Source organism: Centrocercus urophasianus, unplaced genomic scaffold (genome assembly GCF_019232065.1).
Source record: "Centrocercus urophasianus isolate 14NV4802_14NV808 unplaced genomic scaffold, USGS_Curo_1.0 seq_14, whole genome shotgun sequence".
Taxonomy (NCBI): domain Eukaryota; kingdom Metazoa; phylum Chordata; class Aves; order Galliformes; family Phasianidae; genus Centrocercus; species Centrocercus urophasianus.
In genome coordinates, this window is record NW_024884586.1 from 2,637 (window position 1) to 28,093 (window position 25,457).

Sequence of the window (25,457 nt, forward strand, 5' to 3'; positions counted from 1 at the left end):
CGACATCCACAGTGCCTGCTGGGATTGCATTCATAAGCTTCCTCCTTAGCAACTGTATTGGAACAGTCCCTCCACAGCATGGATTATTTTGTGTTTACACAAGGGTAGGATCCAGAGTTTAATGGTTTTCTCTCTCTGAGAGAGGAAGTGTTTATAGAAGTAATATCTTTTTATGAGACTAGCTGATAGTTATGGGTAGGAAAACAAAACAAAGCCAAACCAAAGCGTCAGGCAGGCATTTAAACATACCAGCACTTTTTATGGGCTTTTTTATAGGAACTCAGTAGTTCAGCCACCCCTCAGCTCTTAACTCCCTGGCAGTACTCAGTCTCTGCAGGAACAACCCCAGAAACTATTCTGTGCAGTGATTAACAGCATTATTTTCTTCCAGGCTTTCCTTTTCCAGCCTGCGTTCCTAGTGCTGCTCAGAAAGCTCCTGCTCCTGTCCTGACCCTGCTCCCCCAGCTTCCCTCATTTCTCCTTCCTCCTCTATTGCTTTCCTCCATCCAGAATATTCATGGTTACGGCATTATTCATCCATAAACAGCACCAGGCATTCATATCCTGCCTGATAAACCTACACAAAGCAGTGTCCTTTGCTCTGTAGGGATGTTTCTCCCATTGCATTGAAGGCTGAGATCCAAAAGGGACAGAGCTGGCAAGGAGACCAGCACTGGGATTGTTCCCCAGGCAGCCACAGTGATGCAGCACCTCACACCACGACCCACTGCAATGAGAGAGCATAGTGCAGGCTTCCAAACTCATGCACAACCCTTTGGGACAAAACTTCAGGCAAATCACAGCTGTCATTCCCCAGGTCAGGCTTGGGCACAGTCACATACACCAGTCATGCTTCGACATTCATTTTATACAGTGCCATACAATATAGGGAAAAAAATTATATACATATATCTTTATATAATATGCTATATTAATCTGTATCTTTCTTTACAGCAATATTAGTTTAGAACTTTCATACATACGTACAAAAAGTCAAGTGAGAATGGCACATGAAGAGTGCTTTAGTTTCCTTGTAGTCTTCATGCTGGGGCAGCTCGGAGCAGGGATCCAGAGGGCAGCATTGCTGGGACAGGCAGTGATCTCTCAGCTGAGCATGGGAACACAGGATCCTGTGCTGTTTTCCCCCCTGACTGCATACATAAGTGCCCCGAGTCCTGCAGAAAGCTCCCTAGAAGGGCCGTTCTACACATGAGCATGAAAGGCATTACCTCTAAAGAGGCAACTGGGATCAAAGAGCAAACTCATAGCCACCCTAGTATGAGCTGTCACCGGGTGTGACACAGGTGACTTTTTCCATAGAGGCATCGGCGTCTGCTGACACAGAGGGTAGGGGGAGGCAAAGAAGTCACCATCTGCCGCGCTGCGTGGAGCCCCCACCAACAAACAGGCCACGCAGCTGGACTGCAGCTGGACTGCAGCAACACAGCTGGCACTGAACAACACGGGGAGAAGGGAAATAGCTTCCCATGGCTCCTCTGGTTCAGCTGGCTCTGCGACGGAGCAGAGGCGTAAGAAGTGGCCATCGCAGCACGACAGCGCAGCAACAGCTGAGCTAACAGAGGGGGGCTTGAGGGTAAAGAGCTCCTCTCGTACCGCGCCACGAGTGCAGGCGCCGTGCTGACACGAGGTTTATCGCTGAGACAGGAACGAGCTTGAGACCGTTATCTGGACATCACCTCCAGCGCTGCAGTGCCTGCGGAGGAAAGCTAGGAAGCTGCAGGTTCAGCAGCTGCCCCTGGGCCAGCAGACAGCGGCCAGTGAGCACTATGGGGATGCTGATAAAGGAGAGAAAACCTCAGGAATGTGTGTGGCAGTGAGCTAGCAAATACACCTTGCTTCGGTATTGCCACGTGCACCGGGTACCTCCGACTCTGAGCCATCAGAACTGCACAAAGGGATGGGAAGCAAGGCAGTAGGATCCCCATTTCAAAAAAGAAAGATGCTTGTTTCTGTGCTGCTGTGTTTAATGGTTTTGCAGGAATAAGGAGCCAGATAAAGGTCCCTTCATCGTACGGATGTGCTGGGTGGGTGGGGAGCTTCCATGAATGAAAAACAAAGCACAGAATGAGGTGATGAGGTCAGGACTCATACAGAGCAATGAGAGCTGCAAAAATGCCCAGATCTCCAAAGAGAGACACCTCTGGGAGATGGCTGTTCCAGAACCAGCCTGGGAACGTCAGTAAAATCAGAACTGCACGGGGCAGCTCAGAACGTGTTATGTCCCTTTCAGCATCAGTCCTTGCAAAAACGGGTCAGATCTTGAGCAGAGGAGATTTACCCGTGGATAGAGCTTAGAGGAACTTCCAAACACACTTGAGGTCACATAAACCAAAGGAAAGAAATGCTGAGAAACCTTCCCCTCCTACTGCACAGAAAACACTTGTTTTGCCCAAGAGGAGGATCCAGAACTGAGGGGCCACAGATTAAGGGCAGTGTGGGGAAAAGAAAACATTGCTTGTCCAGGCTTTGCTGTTGGCACTTGGAGACAATGTGAGGGTGCAGGGGACAATGGGAAGCGTGACAAGTCCAGAGAGAGGGGTACCTGTAGCACAGTCCTTGGCCATGCCACATCTCCATTCATACAGCCAGAGAAGAAACCATGCAGAGCAGAAGAGGAAGCCGGCAGATGCCTGACCCCAAGCAGGACATCAAGCCAAGGGAAAACAGAAGGCACAAGAAAACAAGCAAAATCAACCATCAAGATAGCTAAGTGCTTGTAGACAGCAGTGTAAGTTTCCTGGTGCTTTTCAGGAGTGCAAAGTGCTATGAATTACAAGGAACCGCTCCTCAACTGTTTCACACATCCAATGTGCAATGCCTGCAGCAGGCAAAGCTGAGGCTGGCAGCATCCACCCATGCTACACAAAGAGTGAAGGCTAGGGAAGGCACAGATACAGTAGAGAGATGGTGAAGAAAAGAGTCGAAGTTTGGCAGCCACACAAGCAAGTCAGCAGCACTGCTGCTCTGCAGAGCAGACTGCAGGCTACTGACCTTCTCTGCAAACCAGTTCTCCATCCTAACAACATCTTACAAGTGAAACAGGTTTGGTTCTGGGCTCTGCCCCTCTCCCAGGTGTAAGACTCACTTGGCTGGGCAGCAAAGGCCCTACTCTGAGCTGGAACTGCAGGCCTCCCAGGGGCACGGACTGCCCCTGGGAGGGAACACTGCTCACTCCTGCTCTAGCAAGGGGGAAAGGGTATCGCTTGAGCACTGGCACCTCTCACACTTCCCCTTCGACATGGAGCACAGCCTCCTCAATGCGGCAGCACCGTGAGGGGGAGCTTTGGCACAAGAGATGCACTTCTTACCTAAATCCAGCTCTGAAACTGACACCTCACCTGCCAAGAAGCAAATCTGTCTTCTAAATGTGAGCTTCTAGGTTCAAAGTGTCAGCTATTCTACTCATTTTCCTTCCACCTCTTTGTACTTCTTTAACGTATTACTTCTCTAGAGCTACCAAGGAAGAATTCAGCCAACAAAAATTTACCCACCCTAAGCTTTGTCAACTAGAAAGAGGATCACACAGTTCATCTGTGGGCTTCCTAAAGTGCAGAGGAGTTCTGTTGGCAGCAGAATAGTTAAAAAACAGCTCGGCAAAAATCCACATTTGGTGGGGTGAACTGAAAGAGAAGAAGGGATCAGAAACAAGTGACTGCATGGAGGGGATCTCAGACTTCAACTGTCTAAAGCAGAAAGAAGTGCAATGCTACAGACGGGAGGAAAGCTGGAAGAGCTTTTAAGCTCCCTCACCAAGAGGGCTGAACTAGATGTTAAGATCCCTTCCAACCCAATTATATCATTCTATAATTAAGCAAATGGCAAAGCTGATGGGTTTGTTGGGGCTAGAAGTGATCTTAAATGTCCTTGGGAGATTTTGATATGGCCAGCACTGGTGAATGTATGCAGCACTCATGTGTGCACATGACGCCCAGCAGAAGCAAGCAGGAGCTTGTAGCTCACTAGATAAACTCAGATAAAGACACCCCAGCAAGTTTCTCTGTACCTAGACACACATTTATTCAATTGTAAAACACACAGAGGAACCCAGGCACTGCTTGCATAGACAGGGTAACGTGCATCCTGTCTGGATACTAGGAAAGGGGCAAGCAGCAGGGTGCCAATACAATGACAAGGGACAAAAAAATGTGGATTTGGGGCTGGTAAAGACTGAGCTGCCTTATCCCAGTCCTCCCCGTAGGGAAACAGCTGTGAAAGGAAAGCTCTAAACATGCTGGCACGCACAATTTGGCAGCAATTAATAGGAGGTAAGTGCATGAAGAATATATGAAAAAGAAGTATTTTACAAATCAACAGCACAGATCTCATCAGCCAGCCTGAAAACAGGCTGCAGCAGGGACTAAAAGAGGGAAGCAGTATTAATCAAAAACAAGAAGCTTTAGAGCACGTTGAGGCTGGGATCACTGAACCTAGAGCAGCGACAAATCAAAAAGACACCTGGTAAAGTCAAATAACCCAAGCAGCACCATGTTCACCCAGTTCCGTGGGCTTCACACAGAACAGCTGTGTTCTGTTTCCTCTGCTGGAGACCACGTGCCAAGAGAGATTGCCATAGCAGGAGAATATCCAAGGAGCACACAGTCCCCAAGGAACACACCCTCGGTGCTCTTCCCCTCCAGGTGCCCTTGTCCATTGACAGCAGCAGTTCAGTCCTGCTCCTGCTTGGGATCTTCAGCTAACAACATCCTAAAAGCAAATAAGCAGGGATCCCTGGATTTATATGTCTACGCTCACTACCAGCTTTGCCACCTCAGTCCTCTGTAGCAAGCAAAACATCTCAGAAAACTCCTGTGTGGTTTGAACAGTTCTTAAAGGTTGCAGAAATTATGAATGAACACTGGAAATATTGATCAAAAACCAGGTAAGCAAAAGCCACAGATGCCGAGATGCATCTGCCGAGCCTCCTGGTGTCAGAAGTACTTATGACCTTTCTTGATAGCTTTGTCTGCCACAGAAGTGCAGCAGGACAGGAATCCAGGGACGATGCACAGCATCAGGAATCCCATTCACCCGTGTTTTGGGTCACCTCAAGATCTGCAGGGACAGCTTTTTAGGTAATGCTACCCAGGATGCACACAAAGACACCCCATCATCCTGAGATGGTAACCAAGAAATGAGGTAGCTCCTGGCAACATGAATAGGGAGCACAGAGATGAGGGAACATCAGCTCTACAGAAAACGCACGTGAAGCTCTGTGGAGGACAGGGCATAATGTGAGGCTCTGGGGAAGAGCTGCCTTTCTGTTCAGTACTTCTGCATACTCGCACAGCAGGACCCTGCTTTGTTGGTACTGCTGTGATTAAAACAATAAGAGCAATTGCTATTCATGCAGAAGAGCCTCCTAATTCAGCCAGCACTACGTGCAAAGGGCTCGATTATCAAAACTCGCTGTAATATTATCAAAGAGGCCTCCTTCAACTCACTTCCATGGGTTGGAGGGCAGCCTGTGGCTGTAAAAACAGATGACAAATAGCTTGCATCCTGTGAACACCTTCAGGACAGGGGCGGGGGATGTTCCAGGGCTGGACATTAGTGGTCTTAGCTTCACACCTGTACCAGCAAATCTGACAGAAGATTTGAGGATGTGCTATTGCACGACGAACCGCTCTCCCAGCACTGCCTCCACACACAGTGGGACATCCCACTGAAACATCAGTGGAAGGCACAAACTCCAAGAGGCACAAAGCTTAAGGGCAGGACCCAGAAGCTGAGAGATTAAGAAATCAGAAGCAGCTTCAAGTTTCCAAAGACAGCTGTGTCTCAGAGCAGAACGAGGGCAGAGAAAGCAAGAATAGTATGCAGTACAAATGAGTGATGTAGCTACAGATTTAGGATGTGTCTACAACTTTGCCAGGACAGAACAGGAGACCAGCCTGTCCAGAGGCTCCTGCAGCACGGCAGTGATAAGAATGAAGACACTCAGACTCTGAAAGCAGGAATAATGCAAAGAATGTGGATTTACTCAGTGAGGACTTTTCGTGAGGACTGGGAACAGATCTGTTTGTCAACAGAGCAATGGAAAAACAGGAATCACCCATAATGCAATACAGTCAGAACGTTAACCAGAAGGGCTCTTTTGCTCCTTGACTTGGTCTATGGCAAGGCCAGGTCACAAATATGAGGCATTTCCAGGCTTTTCAGAGAAGCCCAATAATCACAGAGCACAGAGCAAAAAAAGAATGCAGCATGCCAGGCTGTCTCCTGCTACAGCTGGTCAGGGCAAGGTCATCCCATTCCCTAAGGACACAGTTCCAATGGCACAGAGAACGAAACAGTCACACCATGATTGTTTTCCAGGACATATGGGAGGTATCCAGGTCAGAAGTGACTTTCTAGTGCAATACTGTGAGCCATTCAGCATCGGGTCACTAGTGAAACAACTTGTTCTTAAGAGGGAAGTTATCCACCTTTCTCAGCTTGCATTATCTCTTCACCATCCCTCAGATAGGACACCAGTAGTTCCACCCAGTCTCAAAGAGACATCTCCTAATAGCTCGCTGCCAGGGACAGAGGTGATTCTTTTCTTCATGTCTGTAAAGTGCTTTGCAGATACAAAGCTCTGCCGAAGTGCTAAGTGTTTTTACTACCCACTTTCTGCCAACAACTAAAGGCAGAAGCAAAGTCCTTTCCCCACTGTATGTGCATGGCAGCAGTCTGCATCAGGAGGTGAGCTAGCCTGCTAGCCTCAGGCTCCCTGTGCTTCAGAGCCCTTTCCCCTCACAGCTACCCACGTGCCCATTTCTGGACATCACCCTTGCAGTGCTTCTTGACTACCTGCACAAGTCAGCCTTCCCCTGTGGTCTGCAATGGTGGATGATCTGATGGCACTTACACAGCTGTCTGTATGAGCTCCTGAGCCATCACCTCCCAGCAAGGGGAACACTTCTGTGTTCTGAAGGACTAGCAAAACAAACAACTTGTTGCTCGGAACAAAGTGTTTTTTTATCTTTTACAGATTACAGCTAATTCAGAGGGGGTTCTTCCCACCAAATCAAGACTGTATAGAAAAGGTCCCCTCTGGGATCTAACGCACAGGGACAACATTTTACTGCCTGTTTGAACAAAAGCCCTGCATTTCTAAGGGCCCTGTAATTTTTAAAGAGCAGGGGGATACAGAATCCTACACGAAATGGAGCAGGAGAGCAGCACTTGGACAAAGTCCAGTTCATTTCTGTGCACCTGAAGTTACTGACATCAACACACAGCAGCTATAAAGTGCTCCTGCTCTGATGTGACAGTATTTGACACCGCTGTGCTCCCTGTGCTGCATCCAGGGCAGCACAGTCCTGAGCCATGACCAGGGCTGCTGGTGAGCACAGCCAGAGCCTAAGGGAACACAGGAGCCCAGGAACTGTTGCAAACCAAGCTCCTGGGAAGCGCAGCATCTTCCTACATTGGTAATACCACAGCTAAGGAGGAGGGAGTCACATCCCTAGTGTTAGAAGGAAGTTAAAAGAGGAATTTCTTTTCCAGTGAGGGAGGACACAGCTCCAATGAGACTGCATTGGTAACTCCGCTGAAAATGTTCTGTCAGTTAAAGGATTGCACAAGGTCACAGTATGTTCAACTTTCTAGATTGGTAATTTCTTTCCTGCTTCAAACCATGGAGATACCCTACTTGGGTAGCTCCAGCAGGCTCCTCTGGGCACGGAGGCTCTGCACAGCAGCGCTAGGTACTCCCACTAATGACTTAGGGAGGAGAGAACGAATACACTTTTTTGCCTAGAGAGAGCCTCCCTGTTTGCTTAATAAATACCTTCCAAAAGCTCAGCAGCTTTGTAAACATACAAGAGGTTCCAATACTTAGTAAAAGTTCATCTTTTCCCTGAACTCCCAATGACAGCGGCTGGCACTGATCTGTGATGACTGCATATGGGTAGCATGAGGACCTGGCAGGGTCCAGGAGGGAATCCTAGAGTGCCTAGGAAGCAACGCTGGGTGTCGACGAGCCATTTGAATCTAAGTCGATCCATCCGTGCAGCTCTGAGATGAGAATGCTGTCAGTCCTGCAGAAGCATCGCCAGCTCAGAGCAGTCCAGGCCACCGAGTGATGACGGTGATGTCCAGGAGAACCTTTTCTGATGTAGGAGAGACATGGCAGAGGGCTTTGGGCTTTTCAGAGCAGTTTCCGTTCCTCTCAGGAGCAGCCTGGCAGTCATTGAACACAGAAGTACTCAGGGGAGAGATAACACAGTGCCAGCCCAATTCTTGCTGCACCTGGCCAGGGAAGGGGAGACTGCATTTGGGGAGAATACAGCCCCAATGGCTTTAAAAGAGGAGAGTGTCCCAGGAAGGCAATCCCCATGGAACTGTGACGAATTGGATCTTGGGCCAGATCTGACATGGTAGTGCAACAGGGCCCAAAGTCTCAATCCGTTCATTTCCAAAACCACTGAAATGTTACCAAGGGAGGGGAGAGGCGGGAATCTGGCCTATCCAACTCTCAAACTTCTACCCCTTTGCCCTTGAGAATTCCCTGGAGCAGGGTATCTTACTCCCAAACTCAGCAGGTGCCCTGGGGCAAGGAATCTGCCTCTTACATGGAATGAGACAGGCTGAGGTAGGGAACTTGCATCTACCTTTAGTGACTCAGACCCTCTCAGTGTAGCAGGCCTTGTGAGGCAATGCTTCTCCCAGCAATAAGCATGGTACTTGAGCACAATCCATCCTCCAGACGGCGTGCCACCACCGTGTCACCCCAGAAGGAATGTTTCCAGCTGTCTCCACCAATTCCAACTGCCTGACGACCACCTCCTCTCCGAGTATTATCCCAGCACTCAGCCTATGGGATCAGCTCTCAGAGCCGCACCCCTTTACCCTGCACTAGAGGGCTGAAATCATGAGGTCCTCCTGCTTGGCAGGGCTGGTTACGTGCCCAGTGGGGGTGGAAGTCCGGATTTTGTCAGTGGCCAAGCACTCCTGGCTGCTCACGCCTGTGGGAGTGATGTCCATGAGCTCTCCAGATGAACTAAGGGGGAAGGAAGGTGAGACAGAGATGCCCGACGAAGGATCTGTTGAGCCTGCAAACAACCTCGGGGGCTTTGGGACTAAGTTGGGTTCATACTGTGCTCTCAACAGGATCTCCTGATCACTAACAGACTTGGGCATCTCCACAAAGTCACTGGAGCTATCTGATACCATCATGCAGTAGATGTCCTGGAAAGAGCTGCTTTTGCTATCCAAATTAAAGAGGCTGTCTATGAACTCAGCAAATTCCAGCACCTGCGGACTGGGGACATCGGTGAGCCGTCCATTCTGGAGGGACAGCTCCTCACGAGGGGCTAAGGAAACGCGGTCCCCCTCGCTGCTGGCCCCTTCCTCACTGCAGCGCCGCTGAGGGGTGGTGCCACCGCTGTTGAGTGCGTTGTCGGGAGCCTGAGTCTCCTGGGAGTGCTTGGAGAGGCTGTCAGCAGCCAGCAGCTCTGTCCGAGAGCTGAGGGAGGGGTTCTCCTCAGGGATAGCGGGGTCTATATAAAAGCAGTGCATCTCATCCTTCTCCATGACAGCGTGGAGGCTGGGGGAGCCTCGGATGCTCCGAAAACCAGAGGAGCGCCTCGAATCGAAGCTGTAGATGGATTCGTTGTCAGAGAGGCTCTCCATGGTCGCCAGAGGGGCACGGCGGTCCTGCAGCTCCACAGACAGACGCTCCTTTGTGTCCAGGAGAAGAAGCTCCACAGGGTCTTTCTGCACAGGAGAAAGTGGCTTTGTCTCATAAAACCCCTCCAAGCTGATTTCAGAATGGGACTTGCTCCTGCAACGACAAGCAGAGAACGTGAGGCTGCTTCACTCCTCGGAACCACAAGCTGCCAGAACAGCCACAAAACCAAACCTGAGGCACAGACTCCCTCATGCACACTGAGGTCATGTGTCGCTGATCTAACCAGAGCAATGCACTATTGCATTTTTTATCTTCAGGAGCAGTAATGTTCTGAGAAGAGGTTTCAAGAACTCCAGGAGAAAGTCTGAGGCAGTAAACTAGCTCTGACCTTTAGTTAATCTGGCTAGAACTCTGCCTCCCTTAACAACTGCCACAAACCTCTCTGCCCTCTTCTCCATTCCCTTCAGAACAGTACTTCAGGATTCCCACTCTGCCTTCACTCACCTCTAAAGGAAGCAATCAGTCTGCTCTGACAGAAGTCATCACTCCTGTCCCTGCTGTTTGACCTACACGTTTTCTGTCTTTCTGCTTTCTGTCTTTCTGTCTTCATCACAAGCTGCTGCTGCCTCCTCTTCCACTCAGCTATCTCAGCTCTCCTTTGCTGTCTCTGGCCACTCTTGCTGCAACAAAAGCCTTAACATTTTTCTATCATTTGCTGACTTTTTTTTTTTTTTTAATTTACATTTCACTTGTGCTACTTCACAGAGGCTCAGCCATGCATCACTCAAAGCACCTCACCCAGGTGCACACAGCTTCCTGTTGGGTCTCTACCTGAGATCTCTGTTCTAGAAGTCCTTCCCTTGCAAAGGAAATCTTATCTTGAGCTTATTCTGCACCTCCACCTTCTTATGGAGGCAGAGGGTAGAACAAGAATATTTACAGGAATCAACTTCAAGAATATAAGCAGAACAGTTTCCACTTAATAAAATTATCAATGGTACAACAGCTTGTATGTATTACAAAAAAAAAAAGAAAAAAAGCTTTACTGGATTACAGAAGTGGTAGAAATGCCTCTTACAATGTTTTTCTGTTTTCATTGTGCCTCCCATCTTCAAGTACAAACTACCTTCCCTCTCATCTTCTCACTTTCCTATTTGGTCTGCAGGTTTGCCTTCTATAATGCAATGCTGTGGTAGAAGTCACATGTTCTATTTTGAAATAAGTCTCAAACACAAAAAATGTGCACAGAAAGAAACCAAAAAGACAAACCTGTGCTCTCCTGCAAAACCTCAGTTGCTACCTGAAAACCAGCAGGGAGTCTCCCTGTCATTTTTTCCTGGATAGGAAGCAGTTTATGTATTCTATAAGATGGAAGTCTTACTCAAACCAATCCTTTGTATACCTCCTAGATGAACCTCCACCTTTTGGCCCTTGACAGAATAACAATGCCAGTATCCAATAGCCAGGAATAATAAAAAACCCACTCCCTACAGGAATGATTCCAACACTTAGAACATGACTTTTCCCTCTGCCTGCTTTCCACCAGAGCGAACTTCCCGAGAACCAAACAGGACACCAGCTGCTCTTTCCTCACATTACATTGCTTTTATAGTTGTTCTGTAACCCTGCCCAACACGTATCCATATTCCCAGATTCTCCAGTTTATAGAATTATGCAAGTCACTTTACATAAAGTAACTTCACATGTCTGTCTGTGTGCTGTAAGCTTATGGCTGTCACCGCTTCACAGCTTTTGAGAATCAGTGCCATGGGCTATCTTTGGCCACATCATTCACACAGAGATTTGGCTGCAAGACTGCAAGCTTTGCTTTTCTGCTTCCAGGGAAAAGCCTACTTGTCTGGATAAGAAAAGGAACCTTCCACATTTTCAACTCCTAGGTTTTCCTGATCCTGCTGCACTCACAGATTCTTGAGCAACACAAGGGATCTTTTTTTTTTCTCCTGGATTCATCATGTCTTGTGTCACATTAATTAGAAGTCTCATACAGGCAGTCCTTGGGTCTATACTACTGATCACAAAGCCCCAAAAGAGGATCCACACCCCATGCCAACAGTCCTCCAATGAAATCCAAGATGTAATTCTTACTTTGTACTGCTGTTCCTTCTGTCCACTGTTAGGGCTCCAGTTCCAACCTGCACAGAGGGTCCACTAGGCAAGGGCTGACTCTGGAAGATCAACTCTGGAGTGAGATCCACTTCTGTAGGGCTCACCATCACTTTCGCTGCAGAAAGTAAGGCTGTTTTCCCCTTGTTGTAATTCTCTAAGACCTGTGCAAGGCAAGCAGAGGAACAGCAGTGCTTCAGTGGAGACAGCAACTTCACTCTTCTCAGCTCAGAACTTCTGAACTGCTGGTTTTGCCACTGTGTTTCTTACCAATGCTTTCTACAAGCACATGGAAAGATCTTGACATAAAGGATTAAATGAACATATTTTGGCAGTCTACCCTGTCAGGATGTCCCTGAGAACCCAGGAGAGGGGAGATTACCAAAGATGCTGTCAGGAACAGCTTTCAGACCAGAACAGCACAGTAGACTTGGCTAAAACTCGCGGTAGAGCTGCATGGGTACAAATCGTCATTTAGAGGCAGAGACCCATTCCACAACCACTACACAAACTCAGACACTCCACAGGCTAACAGGGGCTGCAGCAACACTTATGAACTACCCTGTGCAGCTGCACGCATGGACATCCAGTGCTGTCACAGCTCACAACATTTCACCTGAACTGCAAGCTGTAACAGCCAGCTTTGGGAGGATGAACCACACACCACCCAACCTCACGTTAATACCTCATGTAAGGGCACAGAAGTGCTCTTGCAGTGAGAATTAATAAGCCCAAATCCCACCCAGAGTATCCCTGGCTCTCCAATACGCACAGAGTTTTGGCTCTGTAGATATTGTGCCTACAGCTCACCTCACAATGCCACGCTTTTCCTGCCCAAACCCAGGCCTCCCTTGCATTCAAGCTCAGTCCACTGCATCACACTTCCCCACCCTCAGACCCCAATTCTCAATATTACCTTGTTGAGCCCTTCCATGACCACATATGGGAGGTGTTCGTGCAACATTGCTGGTGAGATGATCACTTCATTAAATGCCTTATTGTCACCCCAGATAGCAAAGTAAGTGGGATCCTCTTGCTCACAGCAACTAAAAAAAGGAGTCGGGATCCAGAGGAGAAAACAAGGAGCAGGGGACGGAAGAGCAAGCCAGTGTTTTGGCATGCAAAACAGCAGGTTACAGAGACAGAAAAAAACAACAGGAGGAAAAACAGAAGGAGGAGATATTAGGTACACATTCTTCTAAAGCACCGCACAGTGGCATGAGTATCTTTCTACCCTCACACTGCAATCACTGCCACCGTAAGGCAGTGAAAAAAGCCACTTCCTTCACAGATGGACTGCTCTCCTGGGAATTCATGTTCTGTTGGAACTCACCAGCACTGCTCTGCGGGATGATTGTGCACCACATGGATGATGCGGCCAGGTGGGTAGAGCGGCGTGCTGGCAGACAGGGCGATGGTCAGATCACTGGGGTGGGTCCAGAGGCGGTTGCTCGTTACCGAGTTCTCCTCAGTCTCTTCAGGAAGCTCTGACTTGGGTATGCACTTGGTAGCACCCACAATGATCCGCCACTGTCCAACACCACGGAAAGGTGGGAGAATATGGAGAAGAGCAAAAGATTAGAAAAGCTGTCTCACAATGTACTGTCGATAGGTTTACTTGAACTGAATGCTTAACGCTAGAAAGGAGGGGAAAAAAAACAGAGTTTGTGTCCCTGCTGTTTGAACCTTAGGAGAAATAATCCTGCACTTCTTTCCTTTCCTTATTTTAACCTTAAAAGTGGCAAAATCTTGATGTGGATGTTTTTGCAGAGTCAGGGATCTAGAACAAGCACACCTTTGTCCACCAATGGGACATCTTCAAGGACAAACAAGGTAAAGAGAATCTGAATTTTTAATGCACGGAGAGAAGAAAAGGTACTTAAGCAAACAAAAATTCCCCTTATGCTTTTATTTACACACTAAAAAAACCCAAACCTAAAAGTCAAAAGTTTACTGAAACAACAGCAAAACAGAATTCTACCAAGAAACAACATCCGCTCAGTTTTTTACCCTACAGATATTATCTCTCTAACATCTTAGAATTTTAGAAACAATTTTAAAATCTGATGTTCTTTCCACCTCAATGTAATGGTAAGGAAACCCAGGGAAGAACAATTTTGCACGTTTCTTAACTCTAAAACATTAACAGGCCACTTACCCTGGAACAGCACCACCTGGGGAGCACAAAGCAGTGCCTACAAGCAGACAGATGCTGCACTTCCCAGCCTGATACCAATCACTTCTTTTACTGGCCAGAAAAAGCTACAGCTGCAACACAGACTTCCAAACAGGCTCAGATGACAAAACTTCCTTCTCAGTTTTTTTAGACATGTGATGATGAACCCCCAGCACATGAGCCAGAATTGCCATAGAGTTACAAGCCAGCCTGCAAGCAGAGTGTTTCTCTCAGCCCCGTCCTCTCCAGCTGCTTCCATCATCCCTCTGTTTACCTAAACAACAGTGATGGTGGATCTGAGGAGATCTGGGAGTCAGGAGAAGCCTGCAGTATTGCTGTGTGACAGTGAAACTTTATCATCACTGCTCAGACACTTGCCTTTGAGAATCTGCTCATCCTCATTCTCACCTTTGGTTTGTTACTTCTCTGAAGAACATCCAGAAGCTGCCTGCGAAATCCCTCCAGCTGAGAGAGACCAATTCTGGGAAGAGAGGAAGATGTGCTTATAACAGCTGTGCAGGGAACAGCAGACAGGGAGCAGGACAGCAGAGACATATAGTGCAGAACAATAAGAAACTACGCTATAAAAGAAACAAGAATGCAAGAGTAACGCAGATCACTTCAGAGGTGAGTTGTGCCATCACCTGGGACCAGTAACCAGGGTAAAATGCGACAGGAAGCCACTGTAACAACAAACAAGTGTGAAATGCAATAACAGAATCAGAGCAGTAAACATAGATATAAGAAGTCAGTGAACAGATGAGGGTGGTGGAGCAATCAGAGAAAACAAGGAGACAAGAAACAGTTCAAGTATAGGATGCCACAGAACAGATAAATCAAGAAAGATAGCACGGAGCTATATGACAACATAAAACATTATAGAATATACAAGATTCTCTTTTACAGCTTAACAGAAAGCACTGGAACAGGTTGCCCAAGGAGGCTGTGGATGCCCCATCCCTGCAGGCATTCAAGGCCAGGCTGGATGTGGCTCTGGGCAGCCTGCTCTGCTGGTTGGTGACCCTGCACATAGCAGGGGGGTGGAACTAGATGATCTTTGTGGTCCTTTGCAACCCAGGCCATTCTGTGATTCTATGATATACAGAACATCACAGTACTCTTCCTACACTAACTCTACATGCCTGATACTGTACAGACAAAAACTGTCTAAGGTCACACAATGGGGCAGAAGTTAAAATAAAACCCGGGTTGTTTGACTCCTAGCCCATTGCCCTGCTCAGCAGAATGTGTCACAGGAGATGACAAGCAGTGAGGAATGCCAAGACAAGGAATGGGGGAGCTGGTTCAGAGGTGTGAGATGATAGGCAGCACTACAAAATGTGATGAGAGCACATCTAGCTCAGAGTGAAGAGGACTGAGGTAACACAGACAATCACGAAGATGGCACTGGCATGTCAGGTACAACCATGAGTACAATCACAGAGGCTGGATATTCACCTTTTTATTTCATACAGGCGACTGAGAGATGGAGAGGGATATGCCTATAAAAAGGTATATAGAACACCAATGTAGGTGTCCAGGTAAAAGGTGCAGGTAACCAGGAGGACAAGTGAGAAGCAGACACAGACAGGTAAATGAGGAAACAAGACAGGTATGATCTGGGTGTTTCTGTCTGGAAAGAGGTGACTGGTACAGAGCAGCAGATACTCATCAAGGAATTCGGACTCTTCTCAACTTGCCTGGGCACTAGATCTTTGCCAAGCACGACTGCAGTCACAAACTCTTTTGAATATTCCATGGCATCCTCACTGGAAGAGAAACAGGACCAAGAAGAAGCAAACAGGGTTTCACTAGCAGCACACTGCAGTTCATTCCAATTTGCCACTGCTGTCTGAGAGGTTACTAGACAATGAACAGGCATCATAAACACACAGTGCAAGCTGCTCAAGGTCCTTAGAACTTGCACACTAAGATGAGCCTGATACACACATCTCATGCCCCAAGCAACGTTACTCTGTAAGGGTGCAGCTCAAATAGAGCAACTCCTTCTTCCTTACCTGCACATGGCTCCAAATAGACTTGGATAAGGAAGTACTCTACACTCAGCACCTCCTACCACTTCTCCTATCCTTTGGGAATTGCAGGAGACTATGGAAGAAGGTATTTCATGCCTCTGAGACTAAAAAGCCATCACAGAACTAAGATAGTCACCTCCTGCAGTAACATAAGCACCAAGACAAGAGGGAATTGAGGCTTCCACCCTATGACCTTGTTCTGCAACCAGCTGCCTTCTAGAGACCTCGCTTATGAAACAGCCACCACTGATGGAGGCCAGCACCCTTCACCCAGAGATGAATGTGGGCACAATGCAGATCACAAGAAAGGTGTGGCAGACAGAAGCACCTTGAACCTTGTGCTCAAGGCACCCTGAGCTCAGAGTCAGTTGAAGGGGTACAGCTTGGCCTATGCTTTATCAGGGGATCTTGGGAGGGGAAGCTCTAAGCAAAAAGCTATGGAAACTCCCAGGAAAACAGTTCTACAAAGCAATGCCTCTACAGCCACAAATGACTAAGCAGTATTATCACAACAAGGCATGCTAATGTCCAGATTCATTAGCAGGATGATTAAAATCCCTTGGCCACTCCTGGAACATGATGCAGTAACCACCACAGGAAGCTTCTAATCCACAGGTGCTTTCAAGTGCCAATTTCTTTGTCAGTTGCAAAAGGAATCCTGACAACTAGATCTGATACAGACACCTGCATCTGGTCAAACATCTCCCATTCTGGACACCTATTGGCAGAAGATGGGGGGAGAACACACCGGCACTGCACAGACAATAAGGGATGAAATTTCACCCTGTCCACCCAACTTGTGTTTCCCACTAAGCAGAGTTAAATCAGAGCTACAGAAGCACACAACAAAGTCATAAGCCTGAATACTTGGGAGTGGCCACCTGCCACTGGAACCTAAACTTCAAATTCTAATACAGAAAAAAGCTGCCCACAAGCCTCAGCTCCCATCAACTGTTACTACACTTTTTCTTGCCTGCTTCTCAGGGCACAGACCAGCTTTTACTGGTCATCAGAACATCACAACCAGAATCTGATGCCACTTCAGCTACACGCCCCCTCTCTGCCACCAGACCTCCTGACCCAACACCTACCTCAGCAGCCCACCTGGGGGAGAATAAGCAAAGCACTTCAGTGATGGGTACTGTGGACGCAAGAGGAAGGACAGGATGGCAGCCGTGCCAGCCCCTAGGGAATGGCCAACCACAATCAGGCCATAATGTTTTGTTCCTCTCCCCTGAAAACGAGAACAAAAACAAAACAAGAAATTGAAGTCAGACTGGAAAGAAACTTCACAAGCCCCCAAATCCGTCCCTTTTCCCAGCTGCAGGTTGTTCCTATATATGAGCACTCCGCACTCCAACTAACCAACTGCTCCTGCAATGGGAGTTAGTGATGTTATGCTAGATTTTGAAATGGGAGCAGTTTTCTGCCCTCTACTATTGCCTCTTCCAAAGGTACACTGGAATTAATTCACTTCTGGCATTTTCTCTTACACTTCCACAAATCAGTCCTTGACCTACTGGATCTTTCCTGAAAGAAAAATGAAACATATGCTTAAGTTGAGTTACATGAGATCTGATGAGCCTTCTGATGATATTCAGCTCCAGGCTCACAAATCAGAGGTCTCTGATTCTGGCAATGAAGGGTTTTTCTCATTTATTTCATTGCTAGTGAATGCTGAAAAACAGAAATCCTAACCTGCAGTTTGAACAACAGTCTTCTGAAATCTAGATGTTCCCAGCAGCTGGCAATCAATTGAGTAATTCATAGACAAAACTACTCTCTAACATTTCGTAGTGTTTGTTATTCAGAAGTCACAGTGCAAGGCATGCCTCAGACTTAGTAAGTTAATTTTCAGAAATTTCAATCTTGTTTCAATGCAGTATCACAGAGCTTTGCCAGTACTTTGTAGGGCTTACACAGGAACTGAGAATGCAGCTCCTACTCTCTAAGGTCTTGGGTAACCAGCTGCAGCTGTGCTCAGGCTTCCACATAAGATGAGAAAAAAGAGAACACAGAAAAAGCCACAGGAATGAAAGATCTATCTTTGTGTCATTTACGAACAGCACCCCTAAGTCAACACCATGTATGCTAGCCAGTGAGGTGAATCCCACTTGTTACATTTTTTCCCTGAAACCTGCTGCTGGCAGTTGACAGAAGAACGTGCTGGGCTAGATGAACTCTTGGTAGGACCCAGAATGGCATTTATGCTCTCTCACTTTTCCATATATATCTCAAAGTTCAGCTTCAGCCAGCGCTTCATTTCCTAACCACAAGGCCATAGTTCCATCTCATTACTCAAGTTCTCTCGCCCCCTGTGTGAGTTAGGCCTAGCTAGTTACACTACATTACATTACATATAATCAGACCCACCATACATCCAAGCCAGCTCTGAACAAAACCAAACAGGATACCTAGCATCACACACAGAAGCCAGCCTAAGTACTCAGCCAGCACACCCTTACCCGTCAGACAGCAAGGACAGAAGAAAACACCCCTGTAAGTAACAGCTCACTGAACAAATCCAACCTTCCTTTTCTAGGCAGAGAGGAATAAAGCACCAAATAAAGAAGATCAGTGCCTCCATACCTCCTATGTACACCTACCAACACCCCAAGGCAGCCACTGCAGCGCTAACTGGTACGGCACCAGTTCCACGGAACATCAAGCCTTTCACTCTTCTCTTTTTCACTATCACTAATTTCCCATGGGCCTGCTCAGGCCAAGGCACTCTATGGGCATGAGAAAAGGACAGCTATCTGGCAGCAGGGAATCAGGCAGTGCAGAAAACGTCCTCTGCTAGGAGGTTGACAGTCTATTACTGACATGCAAGCTAAGGTAAGCATCTTAACACCTCTCTCGAGTCCTCTTCTTATAGAGAGCTAAAGGAAATGTGTGCACACAGACAGGTGACACACAGCGTGACATCCCAGTGCTGTCTCCATAGAAGATCTCCATCAAGATGGGATTTTAGTTCCTCTTGATTTGTTTTTGTTCCCTGTCCTGCATGGCCACCAAATGGGACTTCCTGTCTGAGAAAAAAATATCAGGAGCTCTGCAGTACTCTTGGGAAGAAGGCCCCAGAAGAAAAAGGAGTAAGTAACAAGAGGCCTGTCTGGAAAGCCAGAGAGATAGGAATTGAGATTTGAGAAATTAGTACAATAGAAGGAAACCTCATCTTCTGTACGGTCCGTGGTGATAAAATAAAGCTAATGCTCACCAAGTCTCGTCCGAAGGCTTGAGAAAGCACCATCTCTTGCTCCAGTTTCTTCTTGATGTACTCAGCAGATAGCACCATTCCCTGAGCGCAAACAAAAAGAGAACAGAGTATGAACAGCTGCATATCAGCACTGGGGGAGAAGGCAGCAAACTGCCCTCGGTGCTGGACAAGCTGAGTACTGCACAGCATGTGTCAGCACTGAGGAAAAACACTACCTCTGCTTCATGAGGCACGTGTTTGGCTCACCAGAGCCACAAAGTGTTCAGGAGCAATAACAGCTCTTAAGTTCTGACAGCACGCATCGATCTGATTCTTGGGCTAAAGCCTGAGAAAGACACAAACCACACCACTAACTTAAATGCAAGGCTGTGTGTCTTGTAGGTCAGCCCACACTGAGACCTGCAGTGGAGCAGCAGAAGTGAACTTCTTAATCCCAGAGCTGCACTCTTGCATTTAAATCTGCAAAGGAAAGCTAGCCAAAAAGGTTCAGGGAGACAGCACAAACACCCAGGCAGGGAAAAAGTGGCAGTTCTATCTGTGTGGGAAAGCTGCTGATGACTGGAGGTGTCAGCAACTATTAAGTGAATTCAGCTGACCGAGGACGTTAATGGAATTTTATTTTTTAAAGGTTTTTATTCCCTAGAAGCTAAGGAATGCTGGGAGATGGGAAACAAATGGATGGCCTGGTTCTAACCATCTATCCACTCTCCCAGCTGATTGCTCCACTCAGGGTTTGTCTCACTCTGTGCAAGAGAGATGCAGTTTGGTCTGTTGCATAAATTCTTGGTTACGCTTTTATTACAGTTAATATTCAGAGGTGAACAAGCCTGAACTGCAACGGCTAAAAATGGTGATGTAGCTCAGGGTAAACACAAAGACAGAGATACTGCTAATTATCATTTGGTGATTGCAGCCCTCGCATAATGCGCACTGCCTGGGCTGGCCACAAACCAGAGAAGACCATCTCCTCTGCTATTTTCCATCACACCCCTACCTGCAAACAGTTTAAGTACAAAGTGAATTTTATTGAGCACTGTTTAATCACAAAGGCAGAAAAGAATGCATGGTCTCCTTCAGAAAGCAAAGAAATGGGGAATTTTCAAAGCCTTTGATATCAAACACCAATCTGCCCAGTGAAGAAAAGGAACACGGGTAATTCTGCTGAACTTAAAAAGTCCCTGTCATTATCAAACAAGCAGATGCCATGGTATTTCAGGCCTGTGTTCAGCTCCCAGCAGCTAGCCAGCTTCAGCTGCATTCAAAAGAGTCTCCATTTCTGATTCTAACGAGTGAATGGCAGGCGACTTATATAAATTTCTAACAAGAACTTTGGATCCTGTTTTTAAAAAGCATATCTACCTCCATAGTGATTTTATTAATGGTCCAACTGTCAGTCTTAGAGCTGTATTTTCAATGATTACTGGATGTTCTAATACAGACAGTGATGTCAACATTATGGAACGAGGCTTATCCCCACAGAGTCATATTTAGGATTCATGAGTTTCATAAGAAAAAAAATTACCTGGGCTTAACTTTCAAACCCCATGTATAAATATCCAAATGGACCAAACATCTAGGAAAAGAAAGGCAGAAATATTCTGAATTGCTTTGCAGCCTGAAGGCAAGAAACTGCTCCACAAGATGGGAAAACCCACAAAAGAGGGTATCCCTGTGGTAGAAAAGAAAGTTCTGCTGTTGCTGACTGTTTGACATACAGGTGAGGATTGCTGGCACAGCTGAGCGTTCAGGGCTTCCTCCCGCACAGCCATTCACTGTCATTTTGGCTGGCTGAACACCAGCGACCAAAGCTCCATAAAATCATCACCTGTGGAGTTTTGTCCTCTGCAGGCTAACAGAATTCAGCATGGATTCATGCCCCTTACTTACAATTATTTTTAAATGAAGTCCATTATAAAATCATTGTATTTTACCTCAAGCAGTGAAGATTTTGCTGTGGTTAATTTCCACTCCAAGCTGCGACAATCTCCTATTTTCCTTTTTTTTTTTTTAAACACACCAACCCACAAACCTTACCTACAGCTGGCCCAAAATAGCTCAGAAACCTCTCAGACTTCAGCTGTGGCATGTACAGCAACCCAAACAATCAAACACTTCCAGCTGTGGTCCCAGTGGAGCAACAGGAAGGCTCACGCAAACATCAAGAGTTTTCATTTCTCAGATGTCTGATAGGCACCACATGAAGCAGCATGGCTTGTGGTGGAGATAACAGGGCATCCCAGCCTGCTGGGTAGCATCAGCAAGGAAAAGAACAGAAGCCAAGCAACTAACAGGAAGCTCCCAAACAGCCCAGTGCTTTTCTACAAATTAAATGTGTTAGCAAGGTACTTCATCTGCTTTTGTATTAAAGTTGACTTGTGGACATTAAAAATGCATCAGGACCTGCATCTCAAAATTCTATTATTTCTCTTGGCTTCCCTCAGAAATCAACAGTGCATTATTGTCTAAAGATTAATATTTATAATAATTTCAGATAAAGCAGTATTTCTGCACTTGTAACAACAGAAAAAGACATAATGCAAAAGGCAAATAAAAATCCAGTGCAAAATACAGGGAATGATCTGATGTTTCATATAAGTTACTGGCACATTAATATTTCCACAGGATCAAGAGAAGAATCCAACTCCTACAGGTATCTATTAGTAGCTTTTCTGCAGATTCGAAATAGAACAAATGCCCCTTGCTTCCCTTTGGTTTATACAAACTGCTTATCACAACGGCTCTGCAAAGGCATTCTGAATCAGATGAAGGAGCACAAAACCAAGTGACATTATCTTTGACAGCAGACAAAACACTTCAGAAACGTTAGATGAGAAGTAAAGACTCAGATACCTCGATATTAACTAAGTGACACATCACTTCCTCATTTATCTCTGTTTCTATACAACGCCTTGTGTAACCACGACACTGATTCACTTTCCCATTTGGGGGAAATGAAAGAAATACTCATTTGCGAAAGAAGAAGTACAAAGTACTGTTTTCAAAAAGCCCCATCCTGAGAGTCTGAAATAAAATCCTTGCTGTCCCAACAGCACTTTCAGGTAACTGCTCCTTTTTCAGGCCCATACCCAGCTGAGCATCTGAGGACGCAGCTATCAGCCTCTAATGCTTCGCTTGATGAAGCACAGCGCCAAAGAGCATCACGCAGGCCATCTGGAAGGACACTGTGAACAAAGCAGGAGCCCTCAGGAGTTATGAGCTCGATGTCCTGCCCCGAAGGGACCCTGACCAAATCACCCACAGCATTCCCTGAGCAGCAGCATTTCCCAGCAGCTACCACAATCCTTTCGACAAACGCAATCACCAGTTTGGATTTGCCTTTCCCAGTCTGGCATTACACCTTGAGAGGCTGCCAAACTCCTGCTAATCTTAAAACTCAGCATGCGTGCCATTACTTTGCTGGACTGGGGCAAAGGTAAGCTCTATGCTGAATTGGTTTAGTCAGCCCAGTCCTGCTCACTAACACAGACACGTGGCATCAGTCTAATTACACAGATGCAAGCCCTGCCAATGTCTGCTTACGAGGTGCAGTGAATATCCCATTGCAACAGAATTTTAAAGACGCTGTCAGGGTTTGATTGCAAATTCTCAAAAGGTCATTCGTTGGAAGAGAAAGTAATTTCAGTGACACTGACAATTTTGTTCTAGGTCCCCACAGATCCTTTTTGCAGCTCGCTTTTTACTACTTGCATGCTGTAATTTTCCTTTTTTTTTTTTCTTTTTCTTTTTTCTTTTTTAACAGAATGATTTTAACTGTTATCATTTCAGGACTTATTTGTTTCTACATCTCATAGTTGTTTCACTGCCGTTGTAAAACGCTCTTCACAACTCAAGCAGTTTAGGCTGTTTTTTTGTTCCTGTTTTGCCTATAACTAGAAGTCAAAACCTCAAAACAATACATGTTTCTTTACATACCTTATGTCCCAGCCAGGTTCCATGGTGACCCTCAACTGGAAGGCGCTCTGCGTCCCCAGTCAAGTCAGTCAGGGCATCCTGAAGAAAGGAGTCGCTGTGCTTCAGATAAATCAAACACCAACAGCCAGCCAGGAAAATCTCAGGCTATCCTAAAAGTTTGCTAAGGTAGCCAAGGGTGTGTGAGGCCACTGCACAATGCACTTACTTTTGGAGACAGAGTTCCTCGGATACTAATGACCACCTTCTTCTTCTCATGGTCCACAGCCACGTAAAAAGGAGTTTCATAAACCTAGAAGAGATGCACTGCTGTAACACTCTGATGAGACATCCTCCTTCACATATTCTCCTGCTCGGGGAAAGCACAGCAGCTTAACATTTGCTTCTGATGGGGGCCAAATATTTCTGTCCAAGGGACAGAAATTCTTGGCAGAGAGATAAAGTCTAGGGTCAGAAAAAACATCAAGTTTTCCTGTATTGTACCACTAGAGATGGAAGCATGCGAGTCCCACTGGGAGGGGCCTTGGGAGCATGCCTCACACAGGAAGGGGCTGCAGACTTTGCGTACCGCATCGTGGCAAGAAGTGTAAACAATGTCCACCGAGGTCATGTTCTCATCCAAGAAGTGGCGCCGGATGGCAATGGCATTGCAGCCACAGCAATTATCCTCTTCAATGGTGACACTGGGTGCATAGCGGGGACGTGAGGGACAGAGACAGCAACACCTGCAGAAGAGAAAAATTACAGCCTTGAGGAAAGAAGAGGAACGTGGAAAAGACAGATTTTAAAGTGGGACGCCTGGAGCGAGGTAAGGGAAAGGAAGAGAAAACCTGCAAGCCACACTCATGTCATCCTGACAGCAGTCATCTCCCTCATTTGCTGCAGCTCTTGCACAAAACAGCACACAACTCCTATTTCCACATCAAAAGCGGCACGAGGATCAGATGTAGTTTTCCTTCTGAGCACCAGAGAGAGCTACAGTGCAGCCAGTCTCCAAGGGATCTCTCCTCAGGAGATACTATGCACAATCCTACGCCGCTTCAACACGCAAGCAACTAGCATTTATTAGATCTACTTATAGCAAGTAGCAAAGCAGGTCTAGAATCATCCCAGAACTACAATGCAAGCACAAACTCTTTCTTCCTTTCTTTTCCTTATGATACACTTCAAAGTGACTCAGAAGGACATTCCTCCTAGCAGGTTTGAAGAAGAAATTTACTTCTTTAAGGGCAAAAAGCTCAACTCTGAAGATAATCCAATGACAGCATTATAGAAGCTAAAAAGCTAACATTTAACATGGAAGCCTGAAGTGAACTACAGCATTGCTGCCTTGAAGTGAGCAGTATACAGCATGGCAATCAAAAAACAATTAGTCAGAGAGAACGCAGCACAAACTCTGGCCAAGTCTCACTGAGGCTTTAATAAAGACCCAAATGTCAATTCTCTGCCTAACTGGGCTTGCTGATAAATCTACTTTCTGCATTCTGAGACAGCTATTTTGACTCGGTGTGAAAGCACTCTTGTGCCAGATGAGTTCTCTCCACTGGTTATCCAAACCAAACAAAGGACTGGCATGATCCTTAGTGCACCAGAGAGGACAGAATATGACAGTGGTTTATTTAACAGGGTAAGCAGATAAGTAACTATAAGAAGGAATGAAGAGAAAGATGTGAGAATGAAGTTACCGAGAGATGGAAAGGGTAGGAGAAGACAAAAAAGCAGAAGAGGAAAAAAATAAGAAGTAACTGAAAAGTGACAGAGAAAGCAAACTGATTGAAGAAAGGATTCTAAATCAGGGAAAAACAGAAAGGAAGAGGGAAGGAGAGAAGGCAGAGCGATAGGCAGGACGGCCACTCACGAGCAGGATCTGGCCAGGTGACAGAGTCCACATGTGGGCTTCCTCATCAGGTATATGGGCCAGCCATAGGCAGCCAGGGCAAACAGCATGTAGTAACACACCTCTTTGTATCGCTGCATCTCTTGCTGAAAGAAACAAGAGACTCACTAAAGGCCTTATTCTCTTCATATGTCAATTTCCTCCTGTTCCCCTTTTTCTACTGTAGTTAGAGACTGCACCCTTCTCCCTGAACATCAGCATTCTCTCTACCAGCACTGGGACAGCAAACACTGTCAGCATTTCCAGGTGACTGCAGGAGAGCACTCTGATTATGCTCAGTAAGATCCTCTCCTTCCCTCCCCACCCAGTATGACTGCACATTTATGTGATTAGAGAGGACTTACTAGATGCTTAACAAAGCTTCAAGTTAGTTCTGCAGCCATTCTTCCCTATGTAACAAACACTCTGCTGCAAAGAAAGGCCAACCTCTGTGTATT

At 46.5% G+C, this 25,457-nt stretch overlaps 1 protein-coding gene across 12 annotated transcripts in view; it reads right to left on the minus strand.

The window, feature by feature from the left end:
• Window positions 1-847: 847 nt before the first annotated feature.
• DAGLA (diacylglycerol lipase alpha) overlaps window positions 848-25,457 on the minus strand; it is a 64,588-nt gene continuing 39,978 nt past the window's right edge. For all 12 annotated transcript variants that reach the window (XM_042813254.1, XM_042813250.1, XM_042813255.1 and 9 more), the window contains 12 exons: window positions 24,982-25,106; window positions 23,692-23,848; window positions 23,332-23,415; window positions 23,127-23,204; window positions 19,194-19,274; window positions 17,065-17,207; window positions 15,638-15,706; window positions 14,346-14,418; window positions 13,095-13,291; window positions 12,678-12,807; window positions 11,744-11,925; window positions 848-9,790 (listed from right to left, as the gene is read on the minus strand). In XM_042813254.1, coding sequence (XP_042669188.1) covers window positions 8,863-9,790; window positions 11,744-11,925; window positions 12,678-12,807; window positions 13,095-13,291; window positions 14,346-14,418; window positions 15,638-15,706; window positions 17,065-17,207; window positions 19,194-19,274; window positions 23,127-23,204; window positions 23,332-23,415; window positions 23,692-23,848; window positions 24,982-25,106 — 2,247 coding nt within the window. In that variant the 3' untranslated portion in view covers window positions 848-8,862. The remainder of the gene's footprint in view (window positions 9,791-11,743; window positions 11,926-12,677; window positions 12,808-13,094; window positions 13,292-14,345; window positions 14,419-15,637; window positions 15,707-17,064; window positions 17,208-19,193; window positions 19,275-23,126; window positions 23,205-23,331; window positions 23,416-23,691; window positions 23,849-24,981; window positions 25,107-25,457) is intronic.